Here is a 22,604-nt window from a genome sequence, read left to right on the forward strand (position 1 = left end):
ATTCCCAACAATCTTTCGTTGAAATCCATTTATTTTTTTTTATTGAAATCAACTTTTTGAACAATTTGCCGCGGAAACTCATAAGAATTTTGGAAATTCCGGAGAGCTTCTCGTAAATATTCAAGACATTCATCAAGAATTTTCCATGAATTTTCCAAACATTTTTCTGTAAAAAAATGTAATAATTTCCAGGGGAATTCCAAACTATTTTTTCTTGTGAATTCCATAACGTTTCTCTTGAAAATTACAACAATTTCTCGAAACTTCTAAGTAGTTCTCGTGGGAAATCCGAAAGTGAAGGTGCAAAAAAGGGTGACCTGACTGTATGCGATAACTGGCGAGGCATTATGTTGCTGTGTACCGTTCTCAAAGTTCTATGCAAAATTATCCTAGCCAGGATTCAGGAGAAGATCGATGCGACTCTCCGGCGGCAGCAGGCCGGATTCCGTGCCGGAAGATCCTGTGTGGACGATATTGTCACGCTCCGCATCATTCTGGAGCAGGTCAACGAATTTCAAGAGTCCCTTTACTTGATATTCATTGATATTCATATGTGGGGCGCCCTGAGGCGCAAGGGGGTTCCTGAGAAAATCATAGGCCTCATCGAAGCACAATACGAGGTTTCGTCAACAAATCGGCCAACATTGTTTCGGTCGAGCAATACAGCATTCTGAAGAACTGTTTTTCTTGTAGGTCCCAAACGAAGAAAAATTTTATTTCAATATGTTTGCTGCTATATGTTCAATGCGATCTCTTTCCACTAGTATGATGCAGCTCTGATTATCTTCTATTACTGGAATGAGAACGTCAGTTACTTAACCGTCACCGATCTCATCAATTAATCGCTTCGTCCAAATTAACTCTTGGAATCCTTCAGCGAGTGCCACGAACTCCGCTTTAATCAGGATTGCTTTCGTGATCCCCAGGAAATTATCCTCCTCCGAACATAATGAGCACACCAGTGACCTGTCGTGATAATCACCAGCCCAGTCTGGCCTATGTTAAGGTGAAGCGTTGTGACACTCAAATTGCAATGTGATTGTGTCATAAAAATCATCAACCATGGATTTGTAGTGGTGGAAACATCCAATACCAATTCAGTAAGCATACACGTGGGATTCATTTTTTGTTAACATCCGACAACAGTAAACATTGCACGCATTCGGAAGAATTCAGCCCAATTTGGAAGCAGTATTAATCAATACAGTCTAAGCATGGGATTAACTGATGGAATTTGTCAGAAAAGCATCAGTTTTTCTTTGGTTTAGGTGAATATTTATGAATTATGTTTTCACGATGCTGGCTGTTTATGTTTACATCCTCAACTGTTGTTGCCAGCTGCTCAAACGCACCAATAACAAGATCATTTTTTGCCCCGATTTTTCAATTTTTACAATGCACCCCAAAACAAAATCAATAAGGTATTATTATTGCATCAATACATAATGCGTTAGGAAAAGATTGATTAATTAAATCGATATTTTACATGTTTTGCTATGATTTCACAATAGTTCATATCGACATCACTGTCTGCTGCTGATCAATGATTGCTTGCATACGACGCTACCGACGACGTGCAGAGTGTTGAAACCGGCGACGTCGTTGGCATAGTGCGTTACTGGGGGAATTTTTTTCACTTTGTTCACTTGCTTATATATCTTCCCTAAATTAGCGCTATGTGATAATAACATCATACCGCCGCATAGATTGAACATACAACTAAGTCCAGATTTACTTTTTTAGTGAGAATATGGTCAGGTATGTAGGCAATATATGATTTAAATTTATCTGTGCATATCGGAGTGGGTGGGGTGGGTGATTGTTTGACTGTGTTGGTAAGCCGCAAGGCAGCCATTCTGAATGACATGTCATGAAGCCTTAACGGCAATATCTGATGGCGTGTGTTGCGTGCTACGTACAGGAGATCACCAATTATGCGATGTAGTCATGGTTATTAGGTAGTTGATCCAATTCCTCCTTCTTCTGTAGGTAGCTGGAGTCAAGTAGTACCTTTGACGGTTTCGCTAGCTCCATACTAAAACGTTCTGTCAACCTTCGAATTTACGTTTCCTGATTTAGCTTGTATCTGGATGGGCTCTCGATCTCCATACCAAAGAAAATGGCGTATGTCTCCAAGATCCGCCACAGTGAAATGTTCTTGAAGAGTTTTCAGGATAGGGTAAATCACTACTTGGGCCTATGGACCCGGTTCCCGGCTCACTGCACAGAAAACTAATGATTTATACTGCATTCGATTGATAATTTTTAAAAAGTCTCCCATTTATTTTTCATTTCACAATACTCAATATTTTTCAATCACTTATTTTACTCCTAATTGATCCAATTGTAGAAAACAAAAATGTAGATTTCAAAATTCGCTCTCCGATGCCACACCACTGAGCCGGAGTGATTCTTTCCACTTTTACAAAACGGTATCATCGAATAAACACCTACCTGAAAATCGTCACAGTGCTCGATACAACCATTTGCTTGAAGCTCTTGAACACCACACCATAATTTTAAACACAAGCACTTCAATTATTCCTATTTGTTCGTTTCACTAGAACTTATTTAAACATATTAGAATACATTTTAAACTGTATAAGCCATTTTATGAGACAGATTCGAACAGCTGATCAGAAATTTTGAGTGGACAGCTCGGTCTTTGTTTTGGTAAATTTGCATATAAACCATCATCATTTCGTCATCATCATCATCATTATTTCGTTCCATTTTCGCAAATGTTCCTTGTAAAATGTAAGTATTAGTGCTAGGTCTTCTGTCATTCGAGATTTTTATAAAATGGTTTATAAGCCATTTTATAGAAAGCTCAAATGACAGGAGACCAAATACTAATATTTACATTTTACAAGGAACATTTGCGAAAATGAAATGAAATGATGATGATGATGACGAAATGGTGATGGTTTACATGCAAATTTACCAAAACAAAGACCGAGCCGTCCACTCAAAATTTCGATCAGCTGTTCGAATCTGTCTCATAAAATGGCTTATTCTCAAACCGAACAAAAATTCACCTCGGCCCAAGAACTTCTAGCCGCACCGTGCTGCCGAAAGGCCAGGATTATGAAAATGATCCTTCATCGTTAATAGGAAAATTGTCTAATACGTTGACGCCAGTGTTGGTAAAATCACTCATAAATCTCAATCAACGAGCGCTCTCGTGCGATCGAAATGGTCTGCGATTTTAAAGGAATGCATCACGCTTGATTTTTTCATGCTAAAACGCATCATTTCACTCATTTGCCAAAAAATCATTTTGGTTTAAAAACGCATTTGAAATCAATTTGGGGGCAATTTATTACTTATACATAAAAGAGTGTCTAATATTTTATGCGACAAACGTCAATTCACTGTTTTTAACGAAGGAGAACAAAAGAAAACCTACGATGATTCAAATGGATGATTCAACTCATCCATGAGTTTTTATGTGCTGAGTTGGGTGCGTTTCAACTCACGCTTGATTTGAATCATCCATGAGTTTTGAGATTTTGAGTTTTTACCAACACTGGTTGACGCTATCATGTTATTTATAATTCTCTCGATTTCAAAAGGTGGAAAAAATATTGTTTTTAAGTATTTGGAAGAAATTTGGATGAGTAAATATATCTTCTCAACCAAATAAAAATGATTATGAATAATACTATCTGGCATCTTGTTGTCATGGAACGTGCATATTTTTGTTTACGTCGCATTTTCTACCGTCCCGAGAGAGAATGAGAGTAAAATGTTGAGAGATTGAGTGAAATTTTGATTAGGCCGGGAACTGGGTTTTAGTATGCCGGAATGGCAATCGCTATGACTAAAATGAGTGCTGCACCACGTTAATAATCAAATAAAAGCTGTTTTGAACGATATTTAGCACGAATAGCTATTTTTTAAACAGAAGTGAACCCCAGTGCAGTATTATACATCCCAAAAAATCAGGAAAAGTTGCTTCCTGTCATAAATATCAATTAAATAATGCAGTCGTACGCATGTTAGGCCGGGAATGGGGTAAGAAACCCTAGTTTGGAACTCTTTGTTGTCTGTGTTACTCATGTAAATTAAAATGTACGCAGCAGAACCATTCTCACGTCGTACATAAAAACACGGATCCGATTCTGTTGGCTGGAACCCCATGGCTCTGAATACACGATCAACTTTTCGATCCCGCGTGCGCTGATTGTTTCAGGCCGTCTTGCTAGCCTTCAGCCCTTGTCGCGGACTGCTGTGACCCTCTGGGTCAGACTGTTGAGAATGGGGAAATGAAAAATGTTTGCTCGGCAATACAAAATCGTGGTACTTGCCTGGAATCGCGCGCTTCCGCTGCGCCTAAACACCTGGGACTCCGGTCGCGGTGGATTAGAAGATAGTTGCGGTGGGAGCGTCATAATTGTCACGTCACCATTGACATCATCGGAAAATTTGCCTGCGCATGTTTCTGTAAGCAAAAAGAATTCTTCATCTGATCCAGACTGCTCATCATCGGAAGATTCATGGTCTTCACGATTTGGCTGAATTAGAACATCTTGATGATTTGATTCTTCATTTCTTCGTGATGACCGTGCATTTCGTAGTTGCTACTCCGTGATCGACCAGAACAATCCCAATTGCACAGGGAACCGATGGATGGAAGCATGGAATTTGCTCTCCAACCTCAATGTGCACAGTCCGAGAGCTCTAGTATTTTGGATGATCGATAACGGCGCAGGCCACGTCCTCACGGTCATCGGGGATGGGAAGGAATTGATGATGCAGTCACACGCCAATGCAAGCCGAGAACACCTCTGCACTCGCCACGAGTTCCTGCGGAATTTTGGGGTTATAGTCTTATAGCAAAAGTTCGTCTTGGTAAACGGGTTGCAAATGTGATAGTTATGAAAGGGTGGTGTAGTATTCTAATTGGATGCCGAATCGAACTTTTTCGCTCATTTAGAATTTTAACAGTTACCTGCTAGTACTAATCATACCTTAGCTCTCGGCTTATGTGGGAAAATTATAAGCTGAGTTTTGGAAGCATTCGGGGAAATTTTCCATTTTTACAAGTAAGTGGAGAAAATATCCAAACTTTTTTGCAATCCACTACAAATGGCACGAAGGCTTCGCCCTTTGGCTGAAAGGCCTGTATCATCAGAAGGCAAAGATTTTTGACACCCTGGTGGTAAATCAGGTAAGTCAGATGTAAAAATGTTATACAATATGGGCCCCAGTATGCTGTCTTGGGGGACACCAGCCCTTACAGGTAATCTATCAGATTTAGAATTCTGCAGTGAGCGATCTGATAAATAATTTTGGATCAGTTTAATAATGTATAGAGGAAAATTAAAATTCATCAATTTTACAATCAAACCTTCATTAAGAAAATTATTTTGAGCTTGGAATGTCTTCACTTGTCATAAGACGAGTTCGTACAATTCCACCACTTAATTGTAACTTGACAGATACGTATTTCGAGCTCAACGATAATTCAGTGCCTCGTACTTGACTCGACTTGAAGAAAATGATCGCAGCTTACACTATTTATCCTATGGGTATCCTATGGGGATAATAATTTATCTAGGTACTTATTTAGGTACATCTACTATGGGGGAACTTCCTTATTCATATCAATGTACACTCCTCTAATTCCGGTGAACATGTGGTCCAGCCCCAAATCCTGTATGAATTTCTCCCGGATAATATTTTCCATTTTCCCGTATTCACTAAGGCGTTTTTCTAGATCGTTGTCCGGTAGTTCAGGCGGCAAATCAAACACACGAATGTATTGGATTTTACTACCTGCCGCGACCATATGAACTTCCACGGAATTTCCATTCGAATAAGCAAACTTTCGGGGCTCCTTGTTCCTGATCAACGCATTTCGCATAACATCTTCCGAAACGAATTTAATAAACAGCGATCTATCCATTGCTGTTCTATACACTAATTAGGTCGATACCATGGCTGGGGACATCATGGAAACCTTGGTTAATTCGGTAGACCATTTGATTCAAACTCGAGGACAATTTGGAGATCTTACAACACCTCATGTGTCCTGCTTTGAGACGCAAGTGAAAGACAAATCATTGGAGCACATAATTGAGGCTTGGGACATCATGAAGGCTTTTAAATGTGTTGATTCGATATACCATTTGATTCAAACTCCAGGACAATTTGGAGATCTTATTACATCTCATATGCCAGGATTTGGAGAGATCTTACAATACCTCATGTAAGACGCAAGTGAATGTATTTAAAAGTATCCAACGATCAATAAATTAAGTGAAATACTAGAAATTTTAGCAAAAAATCTTTTTACGTCACATTCGGTTTACGTCCCCCCAATAAGTGGCGTAAAAAGAGGGTTGAGTGTATAAGTACCAATAAACTGCATAGAATTTCTAATATTGAGACATTACAACAAATGTCCAATAAAATAGTTTCCAATTTTAGACAAAAATCGTTGCAATCTTCTATTGCAACGATTGGCTCCTTGTATCCTTAGTATAAATTAGGTTAAGTTTAGTTTAAGTTGGAAACAGAGGAAAAATTTTAACTGCCAGAGGCAATTGAAATGTATTAAAAACTAGTCGACCCGGCAGACGTTGTCCTGCGTAGTAGGCGAAAATGCCCATGTGAAATTTCCATACGAATCCTAATTTTAGATTTTTACAATTTGCACAACCTTCCGCGTAATTTTTGCATGAGTAAATATCATATAAACCCGTCGGAAACGATAATGAACATATCCACTGAAGGAATGAAGAAAATCCGTCCAGCCGTTTTTGAGTTATGCGGATACGAACACAGACCATTTCATTTTTATATATAAGAAGATTATTAAAAATCAGGGAATGTAAAACAACAACATTGCCAATGACAACAACATTGTCCTCACTTGTAAATGTTGGGACAAACTGAACTCGTAACAAGCGTTTGTCACAAACTGCAATAGAATAGGACAATGATCGCCTGCCGCGCATTAAGAGAAATAAGGTACCCCGGGGCAAGTGAAAATATGGGGTAAGTGAGTACTATGCCTGCAGAACAATCGATGAACGTTTTTAATGGCAACAATGTTCTAGGAAGATAAAGCAGAACTATGAACGAATCCACCCGACACTAAAATATTTGGATTCAAAACCATTTGAGGTGCCATACTGATTCTATTGTCTGATCATGACTTTAAACTACCGGGAAAATCTCTTACTTTTATTTTAATTCAATGGATTTCCAACTAAATAGTCGTTTCTTAATTTATCATTGATGTTGAAAGTGAATATTTTGAGCAATTAAATAATTGTATGACATCGCAAACGATTTAGAAATTTTAATTAAAGCCAAGATCTGCAATTATCATTTGCCCTTGAGTTTTAACATACAAGTGGCAAGTGGGACATACATATTTGAACAACATTTTCGATAAAGCTATTTTAATTGTTTTAGTGAAAAATAACTTCGTCATTCATACAGCATATGGATCTGAATCAGATGCAGTTTGATTTTGTTGGTTTTGTTGACAAAAAGTATTGTACAGTGAATTGCCAAATGTATATTTTACATTCTGAAAATTATTTCCCGCATAAAAAAGAACAATGATTTTAATTATGCGATATTTTTCCGTTTACAGTGCAAATAATCTATTTATTCTACAATAGGTCAACGGGATTTTTCAGATAAATAAAGTGCATAAATTGACTATTTTGTTCTGTTACAAATAAAAAAACACTACGCAACGCCTGATTAAAAACGTTTCTTCTGAAGTTCTGATTTATGTAATAGGGTAAATCACTACTTGGGCCTATGGACCCGATTCCCGGCTCACTGCACAGAAAACTAAGGATTTATACTTTTTGGAAGCCGTAGGTTTATGGTTGATAATTTTAAAAAAGTCTCCCATTTATTTCGCACAATACTCAATATTTTTCAACCATTTATTTCAATCCTAATTGGTCCTGTAATACCCAATCAATAATGACACTTGACATAACATTACGTAGAACTTATTTTGAGTTCAAATTGTATACGACAAAAAAAAGTAGTCTATTTATATATTATGTCATGAAGCGTATCGAGAAATGCTTATAGTAGAGACATGCCAACTGATTAGCCTAAATACAGATGAGAAAAGCTAGTACATTATGATCCTATTCTCAGATTTTTTCGCAGAATTCAAAAAGAGTGAAATCAAGATGTCAATCGGGGGCAAGTACGTTCGTATCCGATCTACTGACGGCCGAGAGAATTTCAGTTCCAACGAAGATATAGTTGAGACGTTGAGCGTTGCAAACTTTGTTCGTGTTCCTTTCGATGTCGTATCGGAACAAGACAACGACAATGGTATATCCGACCCTAACCGAGAAAACGAAATATTGCGGCGACATGTGACTGAATTTCAAAAGACAATTGAAGTGTTGTCATCTCGCAACCAGAGACAACCTGAGCAGAGTCGTAAAAATGATGACGTCGATGAAAGTTGGAGCTGTCACAGAGAAGTGCCATCAACATCGATAAGGGCAGGAAATACTATCAGATGGGACCAGATGAAGCCATTCCCAAAAGGCATTCCCGCAAATAAAATGTGGGAGGAATGGACAAAGTACATTGAGAACTTTGAGATAGCCGCCTCCCTCTCAAATGCATATGATCCTGTACGTCGTTCGCAGTTGTTATTCCTCTCCATGGGCGGAGAGCTACAGAGCATCGTTCGCGCAGCAAGGTTGAGACCCAACTTGAAAGACGAGAATTGCTATGCAATTTTTACTGGCAACATAGAAGGTCATCTTCGATCTATGACAGACACTGCGGCTGAACACCAAGCGTTTTCATGTATGCAACAGGAAAGAGAAGAATCCATAGTCAACTTCCATGCCAGGTTGATGGAAAAATACGTCTTTGCCACTACAGTGCCAATGATCAGGAACGGTTTGTCCGAGCACAATTGCTCAAGGGCATGTCTAACAGAGAGCTTGCAAGAACCGCGAGAACGTTCGGCCATGAAACAAATTTTATTGTTCAGTCTGCCACCAGAGACGAGGCATTTCAGATGGAGGAAGCTCGGAACAAGACCACACAGGACGTGATGATAAATCAAGTTCGCAGACAACTACCCAGTGCACCATTTAAGCGGCGTGGTGGACAGGATTCAAGTTTTGGTCATCGCAACAAGCAACAACGTTTGAATATAAGTTATCCTAACAGTCGTCGTGATCGCTGTTCCCGATGCAATCGATGGGCCCATTGGAACCGACCATGTCCAGCATTGAAGCTGAAATGCAATACTTGTGGTTCTACTGGCCACTTTGCGGCCGCTTGTCGACAGAATCGTATCAATATCATTCAAGACAATCCGGAACAACAGGAAGTTACAGTTGAAACAAAATTGGAAGAGGTAAAATAATCTAATGTTTGTTTTTTGGTTATTTGAATTAAAGAAATACACACGTTTATTGAATTGAAATCTCAAATAAAACTTTCTTTTTATTAGCTGAATGCGCTTTCCCTTGAAGACGTGCTCATAGATTGTCGTTTGGGTTCAACTGTTATCAAGTTCCTCGACGATTCGGGAGCGGACGTTAACGTCATCGGAGGGGCCGATTGGAGTAACCTGAGAAAATACTATGATGCAGGACTAACGAAGTTGACGCCAACTATAGTTGAAAAGGGAAGAGGATTGCAAGCCTACGCTACCAGTGTTCCTAAGATTATCGATTTTTCTTTCCGAGCGGAAATAGAATCAGCAGCAAGTTCAATCACAGCTGACTTTATGGTGGTACAAAAAGGGAAACGGTCGCTCTTGGGAAGGTCAACAGCAAGTGACCTTAAGCTCTTATTCATTGGCTCACAAATCAACGACTGTCGAGAGACTCAAGTTGACATTTTTCCCAAAATGCCAGGCGTCAGTGTTAAGTTTAGTGTCGACACTTCTGTCCCACCTACTAAGAATGCATATTACAACATTCCGGCTGCCTATCGCGAAGGAGCTCGTCATCGCCTGCAAGAAATGCAAGATAGCGGAATAATCGTAAGGGTAACAACAGCTCCTGGCAGGATCGCCAATGTAATACCCAATCCGGGAAGCGGATACCTGCTAATCTAAAGGTTTATCCGAATATCCGGATTATGGATCCAACCATGAAAACACCTGAAGTTGTGCCTGTACTTCGAACGCGACTTACCTCTCCAAGCGCACGATTGTACTGATGCCGACGATGGTTGCAGACGCGGGAAGCGGTAGTGAGTTTCACTCGTGACAGTGCTACCAACCTTTGCCGACGAATTGACTGTTGACATGTTGACCTATTTCTCGATATCACATAGGAAGTGAAACGCTAAATGGTTAAGGCCGATATGTACCACACAGGTCCAATTATAGAAAATAAAAATGTAGATTCCAAACATTTGCTCTCCGTTGCTACACCACTGAGCCGGAGTGAATCTTTCCACTTTTACAAAACGGTATTTTCATGTAAACACCTACCTGAAAATCGTCACAGTTCTCGATATAATCATTGCTTGAAGCTGTTAATCACCACACAATAATTCTAAACTCAAGTACTTTAATCTTTTATATTTGTTCGTTTTACTAGAACTAATATAAACATATTACAATACATTTAAAAATCTATCCTCAAACCGAACAAAAATTCACCTCGACATAAGAACTTCTAGCCGCACCGTGCTGCCAAAAGCCCAGGAGTTTTTTTTAGTATGAAAAAAAATCTTCAACGTTCATAGGAAAACTATCTAATACGTTGACGCTATCATGTTATTTATAATTCCCTTCGATTTCAAAAAGTGAAAAAATATAGTTTTTAAGCGTTTGGAAGTAATTTGGATGAGTGAATACTGAATATATCTTTTCAACCAAATAAAAATTATTATAAATAATACCATCTGGTATCATGTCGGCGTTGAAGGTGCATATTTTTGTTTACGTCGCATTTTCTACCGTCCCGAGAGAGAATGAGAGTAAGATGTTGAGAGATTGAGCGAAATTTTGCATAGGCCGAGAACTGGTTTGGAAGTGGGCCGGAAACGAAATCGCTATAACTGAAATGAGTGCTGGACCTCGTTAATTTAAATCAAATAAAAGCTTTTTCAAACGATGTTTACCAAGAAAACCTATTTTTTAACAGAAGTGAACCCCATTGCAGTACTGCACGGCCCACGAAATTTTGGAAAAGTTGCTTCCTGTCATAAATATCAATTAAATAATGCAGTCGTATGCATGTTAGGCCGGGAGTGGGGTAAGAAACCCTAATTTGTGTTCTTAAAAGAGAAATATGTATTCATACGAGAAGTGAGTAAAGATTTGCTTATCCTTGCCACTTAAAACATTTGGTACAAAAGTAAGCTAATGGAAAACAAGAAGTTACCTTAAATCAGCTGTTGTCTTGTTTTCATATCTGCTAGCATTACAATCCCCTTCGTGTTGAAAAAAAATGAAGTCTAACATGCAACCTGAGACGAGACCGGCAAAGACAGCTTCTTTTTCATTGTTTTGACACTTGTTCTTCTTTTTATCACAGTTGTTTATCGAGTTTCAACTGTTTCCTTGACTGTTTCACCTAAGCCCCGGGTGGACTCTTCTGAGCACAATAAAAGTGTATACAATTCATGAATTAGTAAATTCATTTTCGTAAGCATTTTTATACCGGGAACAAAACACAAGTTTCTAACTGATTATTAATAAGCTAAACGGATGATTTGGAATACTCGTTTAAGTGAAAAAGTCTTTGTAAAACAAAATTCATGCGGAATATTTTATTTGGGATACCAATACTTTCACACAAAAAGCTGCTGGTTGCACCTGACAGTTCGTGACAGCAGTTGACTGGCAGCAGCTGAAGTTACATTTTTTCCTCTTTGCAAGTCCCGTCCCAGCATGCAACCAATCTCCATCCATGATCTGAAAATACTAATACTAACAAATAATATGACCAGTATATCTACATTCCTCAAATTAGTATCATTCGACAGTAGCGAACAGAATTGGTCCCACTTGCCCGGTTTGAAGGGATAAGTGGGTCCTGTAGGTAAATTTATTTCTTGCACTACCAATATTTTTGTAATTGAATAAATGGCTTCCAACACCTCTACACTTCAACAATGGAAGCATATGATGATGTATCAGTTAAGCATATGCGGTATTTCGAAAAATTTCGTTTCAGGTGGTTCGAAACGAAATTCCGCGGAATTTCGCGGAATTTTAGCATGGCGAAATCGCATTTCTTGATTTCGTTTCGTTTCGTAAAATTACAAAAATTTCGCTAGAAAAACTAGCTTCTAACGAAATTTAACGGAATTCCGCGGAATTTCGAAACAAATTTAAACTTAAACCATTCTTTATTTTATCAAAAATTTTGGCTGCGCCGCTGAACAAAATCGTTAAGTTGTTTTCAAAACTTTTGGTTGTACAATTTATTCTATTAACGCTTACTACATAACCCCATTCTTAGTCGACAAATACGTATGTAGTTTGCTTCTATAAAACGTCTTAAGTGTTTCCAAGCTTCGAATTTATATTTTGTGATATTTTTTACTATTTGTACAATAATGTGGAATCGATCGTGTTGCTGCTGGTCATGGGACGGCAGCTAGTCCGGGAGAACGCGAAGTGAAAAAAAAATCTCCCTCGCGTAGCAGTAATTTGTTCAACCAGTGTACAATCGATCTTGTTGGTGCTGATCACGCCAGCTAGTGTGGGAGAACGCGAAGTAATAAAACTAATGTCTGCATCAAAGAGCACAGAATTATTTAGTGCAGAATCGATCGTATTGTAGAAGCTTATTAAACGAAGCACACTGGATTGTGTTGGTTTGATTTGAAACACAGTTTTCGTCTTCTTGTTTTCATATAACTTTGTTTACAATAAATATTCAGTCGCTTACCCAGGGGCTTCACATGGATTTCCTTCTCTACTAGCCAAGTTTTGTATTTTTTTTATTTCTAAACTTTGTCTTGTACATAATACTCAGTGGTCCAAAATATGAGCCGTCGAACTGGTGGTCCAAAATACCTCCTTTATCCTATGCATGGCGATCAGTAAATCATGGCCTATTGAATCCTGTCCTCCACAACCAGTACAATGGATGAAGAGATGTGGGACAAAAGATCAAAAGGGCAAAACCTCGAATGAACAAATTTAATAAATCTTCTATGCAATCTACCGGGTCAAAACAGATTGTTAAATAATATGTTAAGAATATGATTCTTAACTAAAATCTAGAATCTACAGATTCGAAAGCCTCAATTTGAAAGACTTCTTCCCGAAAAGCTCAGTTGCTTCGTTGCAAGAGAATTGGAAGCCTCCTTCTGCGCTTCTCGGAGGCCTCCTTCCAAGCAGTTCGGAAGCCACCTTTCAAGTGACCCGGAAACATTATTATAAGATGTTAAAAAACTTTCTTTGAAGAGGACCGGAAGCCAAGCTGTTTTTCTTGAAATTTCCTTTTATTTCTGCTTCTTTTCAAGGGGCTCGGAAGGGATTTTTAAACAGGCTCGACAGCCTCATTTCAAAAGGCTCGGAAGCCTACTCTCAAGAGGGTTGGAAGTCTCCTTTCTAGAGGCCTATTGAAAAGCCTCCTTTCAAGAGGCTCGGAAGCCTCCTTTCAAGAGGCTCGGAAGCCTCCTTTCAAGAGGCTCGGAAGCCTCCTTTCAAGAGGCTCGGAAGCCTCCTTGCAAGAGGCTCAGAAGCCTCCTTTCAAGAGGCTCAGAAGCCTCCTTTCAAGAGGCTCAAAAGCCTCCTCTCAAGAGACTCGGAAGCCTCCTTTGAAGAGGCTCGGAAGCCTCAGGAAGCCTCCTTTCAAGAGGCTCGGAAGCCTCCTTTCAAGAGGCTCGGAAGCCTCCTTTCAAGAGGCTCGGGCCTCCTTTCAAGAGGCTCAGAGCCTCCTTTCAAGAGGCTCAGAAGCCTCCTTTCAAGAGGCTCAGGAAGCCTCCTTTCAAGAGGCTCAGAAGCCTCCTTTCAAGAGGCTCAGAAGCCTCCTTTCAAGAGGCTCAGAAGCCTCCTTTCAAGAGGCTCAGAAGCCTCCTTTCAAGAGGCTCAGAAGCCTCCTTTCAAGAGCTCAGAAGCCTCCTTTCAAGAGGCTCAGAAGCCTCCTTTCAAGAGGCTCAAAGCCTCCTTTCAAGAGGCTCAGAAGCCTCATTTCAAAGGCTCAGAAGCCTCCTTTCAAGAGGCTCAGAGCCTCCTTTCAAGAGGCTCAGAAGCCTCCTTTCAAGAGGCTCAGAAGCCTCCTTTCAAGAGGCTCAGAAGCCTCCTTTCAAGAGGGCCTCAGAAGCCTCCTTTCAAGAGGCTCAGAAGCCTCCTTTCAAGAGGCTCAGAAGCCTCCTTTCAAGAGGCTCAGAAGCCTCCTTTCAAGAGGCTCAGGCCTCCTTTCAAGAGGCTCAGAAGCCTCCTTTCAAGAGGCTCAGAAGCCTCCTTTCAAGAGGCTCAGAGCCTCCTTTCAAGAGGCTCAGAAGCCTCTTTTCAAGAGGTCTCAAGCCTCCTTTCAAGAGGCTCAGAAGCCTCCTTTCAAGAGGCTCAAGCCTCCTTTCAAGAGGCTCAGAAGCCTCCTTTCAAGAGGCTCAGAAGCCTCCTTTCAAGAGGCTCAAGCCTCCTTTCAAGAGGCTCAGAAGCCTCCTTTCAAGAGGCTCAGAAGCCTCCTTTCAAGAGGCTCAGAGCCTCCTTTCAAGAGGCTCAGGAAGCCTCCTTTCAAGAGGCTCAGAAGCCTCCTTTCAAGAGGCTCAGAAGCCTCCTTTCAAGAGGCTCAGGCCTCCTTTCAAGAGGCTCAGAAGCCTCCTTTCAAGAGGCTCAGAAGCCTCCTTTCAAGAGGCTCAGGCCTCCTTTCAAGAGGCTCAGAAGCCTCCTTTCAAGAGGCTCAAGCCTCCTTTCAAGAGCTCAGAGCCTCCTTTCAAGAGGCTCAGAAGCCTCCTTTCAAGAGGCTCAGGCCTCCTTTCAAAGGCTCAGAAGCCTCCTTTCAAGAGGCTCAGAGCCTCCTTTCAAGAGGCTCAGAACCTCCTTTCAAGAGGCTCAGAAGCCTCCTTTCAAGAGGCTCAGGCCTCCTTTCAAGAGGCTCAGAAGCCTCCTTTCAAGAGGCTCCAGCCTCCTTTCAAGAGGCTCGGAAGCGTCCTTTCAAGAGGCTCGGAAGCCTCCTTTCAAGAGGCTCGGAAGCCTCCTTTCAAGAGGCTCGGAAGCCTCCTTTCAAGAGGCTTGGAAGCCTCCTTTCAAGAGGCTTGGAAGCCTCCTTTCAAGAGGCTTGGAAGCCTCCTTTCAAGAGGCTAGAAAGCCTCCTTTCAAGAGGCTCGAAAGCCTCCTTTCAAGAGGCTCGAAAGCTTCCTTTCAAGAGGCTCGAAAGCCTATTTTCAATATGCTCTGAAGCTTTCAATAGTCAAAAAATTTCGTACAGTAAGTCCCTTGATGTAAGAACTTACTTTTAATTGGGAATTTAAAAAAAAAATGAAAATTTCAGAAAAAGTTTATGAAGAGCCATATATTCCGTTAGATTCCAGGTCAATTTTTTATATACTTTAAGCGCTACGATTATTTTCATTTACAGCAAAAGAATCATAGGGGGTACCTCAATTAATGCAAAAGTTCGAAGGGTACCTCTCAAGAAAAAGGTTAAGAACCGCTGTTTTATAACAATGAGTGTTAAACTAATTTTCCTCTTCTAATCCTAAATTGACTGTTAGGACGTGACCAGCATCGTTATTGGTCATGATTTGGAAACTCCGAAGCAAGTATACAATAAGAATAACTTTTTTGTATTCCAAGAATATTATTTAATTGGTGAGCTGTGCATATTTGCTGTTTTCCGGACAATAATTAAGTGGTGGAATTCAATGGGATTGTATAAACTCGTCTTATGACAGGTGAAAACATTCCACTAAAAAGCTCAAAATAATTTTCTTATCAATAATTATATACAATTACGATGTGTACAGTTCATCAAGCTGAGCTCTTCTTCGAATATTTCCTTAATATGTAAGGAACATTGAAGACTTGTGGGCATTTCCAGATCTTCGCATGAAAATTGCAAAAAAAAATCCAGAACAGGTTGAAAGATTATTAAAATTGCTGAAAGTTCTTTACTTATGATTGCTTTTAGCTCATACTGACCATAACAGCTGTTTTCATGTGCCAAGGACACACAGACAATAGCTCAGTTCGTCGAACTGATTGTATATAAGACTATGGGTCTGTAAAATTCAATCTGAAGTACATATCTTTGTGCATTTTAGAAAGGTGCACAGGATTCTTCTAGTGAGCAAATGTATGCTATATATATGTGGACGAATAATAAGAAGGAATAAGTTTTGGCTGTTACGCCCTTTTCAAATATCAATTCTCTATCTGTGTATGCGCCTGGCAGATGTGGATACATAGTTGAGTATCCCACTAAATAAAAAAATAAATTTAAGCATTAATTTTCTGATTTTGAATTAGCTCAATACTATAAAACCACGCTGACAAGACAATATGAAGTATGCTTCAGCATAATTACATTATTCTTAAGTGAACTAAGGTTTTAAACGGTATAAATGCTGTGTCATTGCCTTATCGCCAATGGTATATGCGGCAAGAATGCGGCGATTTATCACAAACTGCCTCTTCTGTTATTATAATTCTTTTGGTCGTAAAACAGTTATTTGACTTCGAAATAGTGTCCGAATTGCGTACATAATGTAAAACCAATTTAATCAAAATTCCGCGGAAAAAAATTTAAATTTCGTTTCGTTTCGAAAAATTTCGAATCAAATAAACCTTGATTTCGTTTCGTTTCGATGTTTCGAAAGTAAATCCATATTTCGTTTCGTTTCGATCCGAATCAACATAGACATTTTGAATTTCGTTTCGTTTCGTTAGGAAAAAGTGTGTTATCGCATACCCTTATGTATCAGTAGTTAATGTTTTGAAATAACCTGTTTTCTAAGTATGCGTTAACAATTTTGCTGAACTAGCGTTTTTTTAGGTTCCACTTGCCCCGGGGTACCTTAGTCGGTTTTCGATGATGCTTTTGTTCAAGTTATTTATGTTTAGACATAAACTCCACCATCTGTTGACATGAATTGTGTTTTACTTCTGAAATATGCAAGCTATCGCAGTTTTAAAAGTTCACTACAATTACCTCTTCATATTTGTTGCAGATAAAATGGAACACAACATTGTATTTATCCTCTGCAGAGATGAATGAATGTATTAGATAATTATTTAAAAAAAGGAAAACAAATTGCTAATAATATTAATTGCGAGTGATATTTCCTGAAAATTTCGAAGCTAGTATAGTATAAATAGTATAACCAATGGAACTGACAATATTTGGTCTTAATTTTGAATCTAATATGTTGTTAACGTATGCCAAAAATAGGTTTTTCGTTTGATTTATTTCAAGAATCAACAGAGTAAGACCCTATCGGGTGAATAATAAAGTGCTTCTGATTAGAAACCAAGTTCACAGCCGGGTAAAAGAACGGAATTGACATTGACATTTCACTATACACTGGTACCACCCGATCTCCTGTCCTGCAACGCCTTCGCATGAACTCATTGTCGTCGTTCGCATTCAACTTCTAACCGCATATCAAGGTCTATTAACATCGTCGATGCGTTGCGTGCTAATGGAGGAAGCCATTCCGTTTTCCCAGATAAGTAGCGGAAAGTCCAGGAGGCTACACGAATGATGACCGATGACATGAACTCAACAAACATGACGGTGAATGTATGCAAACCTATTCTCCCAACGGGCCTGATGCCTTATCACAATAGGAGGACAACACGTGTCGGTTTTCTTTCATTTGGGTTTTTCCTGTAGGCCCTCCGTAGTACGTGTCATAGCGTTGAAAATACATGGTTGGATCTAGGGTTTACGGTGAAGAGGGGGTAGTAGCCAATCCTAAGTGTGCTTCTTTGAGAATTTGAGTCCCTGAGTTTGGATTTTGTGAAACTGTTCTAATATACCTTGAAAACACCGCTGACTTAAACAAAAACAGGGAGCCACCAAGAACAAGTTTTGAAGCTAGGCTGTGCAATTTTTCGCACGATTTGCCGCATTCCGATCGCGTGAGTTGCCGCCATATAATGTTGAATCGAGGGAAAGGAAAACTTTCCCGCTTCATGTGGAAAATCCCCCTTCGTGCGGTAATTGCCTTCTGGGATATTTCCACCTGAAAGTCAATCTGGTGGAATGAAGTAAAATTGTATTTTTAACCTTGTGTTGTAACTCAGGAGTCTTTTCGATGGCGTGAAGAAACCAGAGCCAAAGCAACTCGCCAGGCGGGAAAGCTCCGATTGCACAAATGGTTAAATTACTTAAAGGTTATGGGCATCGTAAGGTGTAAAAGTTAGCAAATGGGAGTTGGAAGAACCATTTCCTTTGCGATAGACAGCTGATGGCTATCAAAATGATGTTTTGATGTAACACGACGGACTAAGTTCATTCAAACGTAAACCCACGTGCCTTCCCGATAATGATGGCGATGGGCTCGGTGGGTGAGCTTTTGAAGTAAAACGTTTATTAGCTCTATCCGTGATTTGTGTTTGCTATCTTCATCGCACCGTGAAGGAAGAACTCTCGCTTTGTGACAGTAATAAAAGCGACAAAAAATAGGATACTCTCTAATTATTTGAGGTTTTAAATATAGAGGAGATAAAAGAAAAAATACTATCCGATCAATGTTTAAATTGAAAATTACAACATAGAAATAAAATTTTGCATAAAAGCTCAAATTTTTCATCAGATTTAAACTAAAAAAAACAAGTGATAATTTGGTTTCTATTTTCTTATTCCTTCTTATCTGTTTGTATTGTTTATTTTTGTGAAATTTACGCTTGTGCGATGAGAGGTTCGAGAACAATGTCAATTTTTATTCTGAAATAATTAATAAATTCGAAATAAGTTCACATGAAGCCATATAAAAGATGAGGAATTTATCATATCTTATTGCAATACAAATAAAATCGTCAAAACTAATAATTCTTAGTTGCCTCTAAAATTCAAAAAACATAATGTAAATCATTAAATTGTCATACGACGCAACCCCAACAATCTAATTCGATCCTACTCCCAAGAATATTTTGACCGGTCAGAAGGATCAAACTCGCATCGGTGAGGCCGGCCACGAGCGCCACCGCGCGGTAAGAATCCTTTTGCGTGTTTTTCCTCCGTCTTTGGCACGGTACGGCGAAGAACATTAAATCGCCTGTCGGTCAACCTTGAATTGCTCGGAAGGATACATTTGGAAGATATATGTGGGTTCCGACCGTGCCGTGGTGGCGGCAAGCTGACGGCGATGATCATGACGACGATGATAATGACGGTGGTTTGGAAAATGAGGAAAACTTCCATACTTAACGACGGTGCGGTTTCGATTCCGAAACTTGTTCTAGCTGGTTACTGGTAGCAGTCATCATCACGGCTGGAAAGCGTGACCATCAATATTCGTTTCTAATGAATTGGACTTGGGTCCCGACAAGATAGTCCACCCGATTTATGATGTTAGGTTGGGAACGAAAATTGGTCGTAGCTCTGGCAACAGCAATGGGTTGTAAAGGTGCTTCGTCGGTTCGTTTTTGCAAGCCATTTCATTGTCCACGAATGCTAGATTCGTAAATTGGAAATAAACTTAAATTACGCCTTAGGCATGTCCAAATGAATATCGTTGTGCTTGAACGTTCTGTTCTATATTGTTTTATTATCTGATTCCCAAAACCTAATTGTTTTTTATTGTTTTCATATTGTTGATAGGGGAAGTGTTCCGTTTCCCATCTCACAGAACATATATTCATCTCATCGCAAAACAAAGAAATACAGCATCAATCTCGTCGCTTCTTTTTGCTAATATCGAATTGGTTTTTTTTAAAGTTCCAATCCAGGTTGGAACCAGTTCCAACCTAGGTGCTGTCAAAAGGTTTTTTTTCATTCAGGTTGGAACTAGTTTCGCACCCCGCCCGAGCAGGTGCGACGAATTCAATAACACAAATTGATATGAACTAGCCTTGCTAAGAGGTAAAATACCAAAATCTTATATGCAGAGTACTTGAAGCATAGCATGCTTATGCTTAGGTATTTCAATACCAAACGAATAATAATTAGTTATGCATTTGGTTTTGACATTCAATTTAATAGCTGAGTGTGTTATGGCTCAAGTATTGTGCATATTAGTTTTTGGTATTATTCCTTTGGTATTTTACTTCTTATGCAGGGCTAGTTCATAAAAAAAAGTATGGTATCAATAACAGAACTAAGTATTCATTAATTTATTTAATTTATTATTTATTCAAAAATTTGACGCCACAATACACGGTTCGAAACCGCATCTCTCCATCCTCGAATGCGCCCCACGCTCGCCAAGTCATATGCATCTACGGTGAGGGGAGCGTGGGCCAAAACGCCAGCAAAAGGATGCAAGTGCAAAAATATCGTAGCAATTCAACACTCCTCCTCGATATTTGCAGCCTGCTTCTAATTGTTCAACAACCTACCTCGCAATCCCCGACACCAATAATCAAAATTATTGTCCATACAGTCCATAAACACTTCTTTATGTTCATCTTGATTTGCCCTAGTTCTTTGCAACAAAGAATCTTCCGGATACTTGACCACCTCGTTCCAATTCGATGAACACTTCAACTCGAACAAATTTTCTCGTATCTCACCAATAGCCACTACCTTCTTGTACGGATCGACGATGCTGCACCTCGATGATCCAAACTCAACCTTCAATCCTTTCTTCAGCAGTGTTTGGACCGATAAAACTCCAATGTACAGACTCGGTATGTACAACACCTCTTTGATCCAGATCGTAGTCAGTTTTCCATTGCCATCAACGCACCTCACAGACCCTTCGCCGATACCGACAGACTTCACCATAGAGCCATCAGCTAACACTACTTCAGTCTTCACGGTCACATCCAGTTTTCGGAAGAACTGCTTATCATTGGTCATGTGATTCGTACAGCCACTGTCAATTAACCAACCCCCTTTTTGCTGATGCTGCTTGGCCGAAAAACAAACCGGGTTATCATTTTCATTTGCTTGCTTTGCTTCGATGGCACCTCCATTGTCCACGCTTTGTATCTTTAGGGACAGACGACAATTCCGCTTGAAATGTCCTGGCTTTCCACAATAAAAACAAATTTTCTCTTCCTGTCGCTTCGCACATGTCCTCAACGCTTTTTCACCGTTCTCAAAACTTGAACTCGGTAGTCGTTTCGTCCTCCGTTGTCACTCGTTGAGTAACTTCTGCTTCACGATCTCCAGTGTCAGATATTCATCTTTCCGGCTTTCTAACGCTGTCACTAATCCGTCACATGAATCAGGTAGACTCCGGAGCACCATTTCTATTTTTAAAGACGGCTCTAGCTGCTGACCCGTGCATTGCGAAGAGTTCTTCAAGCTCGAACAGATGCTTCTCCATTTCGGGTCCTTTGACACGTTCTTCTCCTAGATTGAGGTTACAGATCCGTTTCAGGAGCGACACGCGTGATGTCATATTTGTCTTCTCATGATACGCCTTCAACTTGTTCCAAGCCTCCTGCGCCGTGTCTGCGTCCCTCACCACATTCATCAGGCTATCCTTTATGAATAACACGATCGTTGCCAGCGCCTTCTGACTTGCCTTCCTCCATGATGTTGTAATAGGATCCGGCTTTGGATCTACCACCACAAACCAGTAGTCGTCCCGTATCAACAACATCTGCATACGGGTTTTCCATGTCGAATAGTTGCTGTTGTTCAACAGCGGAAACGAAACTTTCTCGGCCATTTCTCACTTTTCTTCACCGGATGAAAATTTCTCCAAACTAATTATCCGACGCGCTTAACTTTCTTCTCGACTTTGAAAAACAATCACAAACCGAAATAAATTTTCTTCAATCTTGGGTCACTTTACCCCCTGGTGCGTTTCGTATCGTTCTCCCCTCGCACCGAAAACCAAGTCAATTACACTTCGCGTCTGTTTACTTTCTACCAATTTCTTCTTCACTGGGCTTCAGCTTTCAGTCAGCCAACTCTTCCTTTCTCACGACAACTGCACTACACAGCCAACTCCGCGTTCCGAACGGGTACCGCAACGAGCAAATCAACCAACGCACCACGAAAAAACAAACCAACGCCACATCACTGTCTTTTTCAACTGGACGCTTCGTTTTCGCCAGCATAAACTACTTTTCTTCTGCACTATAAACTCCCCTCTGCTGGGCCGATAACCTGTTGGAATCTTGCCGATATAAATACGACGGAACAGGCACAGTGGAATGTCCAACGAGACCGAGGAAACCGAAACGGAGTTGCAGAAACAAAAGATGCAATTTCCCGTCAATAAAACCGCTGTTTATTGGTAACCGATTGGATGTTAACTGAATAGGCCATTTGATCTATAGTTACGCATGTGGATCTAAGAGCTTATTCCAGGAATTTCTTGGACGACCAAAAACCTACGCTTGGAACGCGGTCTATTCTATGTATCACAAAAGGCATGTAGCATATTTGAATCAATCCAATTGATCTTGGTTACAGATGTAGATCTTGGATGGCCAAGAACGCATACTGTGAGCACATTATATTCTATGCATCACAAAGGGCAGGTGCCATATTCGAAACAATCCAAGTGACCTTTAGCTACACATGTAGACCTAAGGGCTTATT

General features: G+C 40.0%; 2 protein-coding genes across 3 annotated transcripts in view; both read left to right on the forward strand.

Annotated features, from left to right (window-relative positions):
* The window catches only part of LOC134210198 (protein encore), a 246,325-nt gene that overhangs the window by 7,394 nt on the left and 216,327 nt on the right, over positions 1–22,604 (forward strand). The window lies entirely within an intron of this gene.
* On the forward strand, positions 8,479–10,081 carry LOC134209092 (uncharacterized). Its single transcript, XM_062685070.1, has 2 exons — positions 8,479–9,373; positions 9,470–10,081. The coding sequence occupies exons 1-2, from the start codon at positions 8,810–8,812 to the stop codon at positions 10,079–10,081; spliced, it is 1,176 nt and encodes a 391-aa protein (XP_062541054.1). The 5' UTR covers positions 8,479–8,809.

This window comes from Armigeres subalbatus, chromosome 2 (genome assembly GCF_024139115.2).
Source record: "Armigeres subalbatus isolate Guangzhou_Male chromosome 2, GZ_Asu_2, whole genome shotgun sequence".
NCBI classification, from domain to species: domain Eukaryota; kingdom Metazoa; phylum Arthropoda; class Insecta; order Diptera; family Culicidae; genus Armigeres; species Armigeres subalbatus.

Coding starts and splice junctions, on each gene's coding strand:
- LOC134209092 (XM_062685070.1), top strand. CDS start 8,810: ATGTATGCAACAGGAAAGAGAAGAATCCATAGTCAACTTCCATGCCAG. Junction 9,374..9,469: donor TTGAAACAAAATTGGAAGAG/GTAAAATAATCT, acceptor TCTTTTTATTAG/CTGAATGCGCTTTCCCTTGA.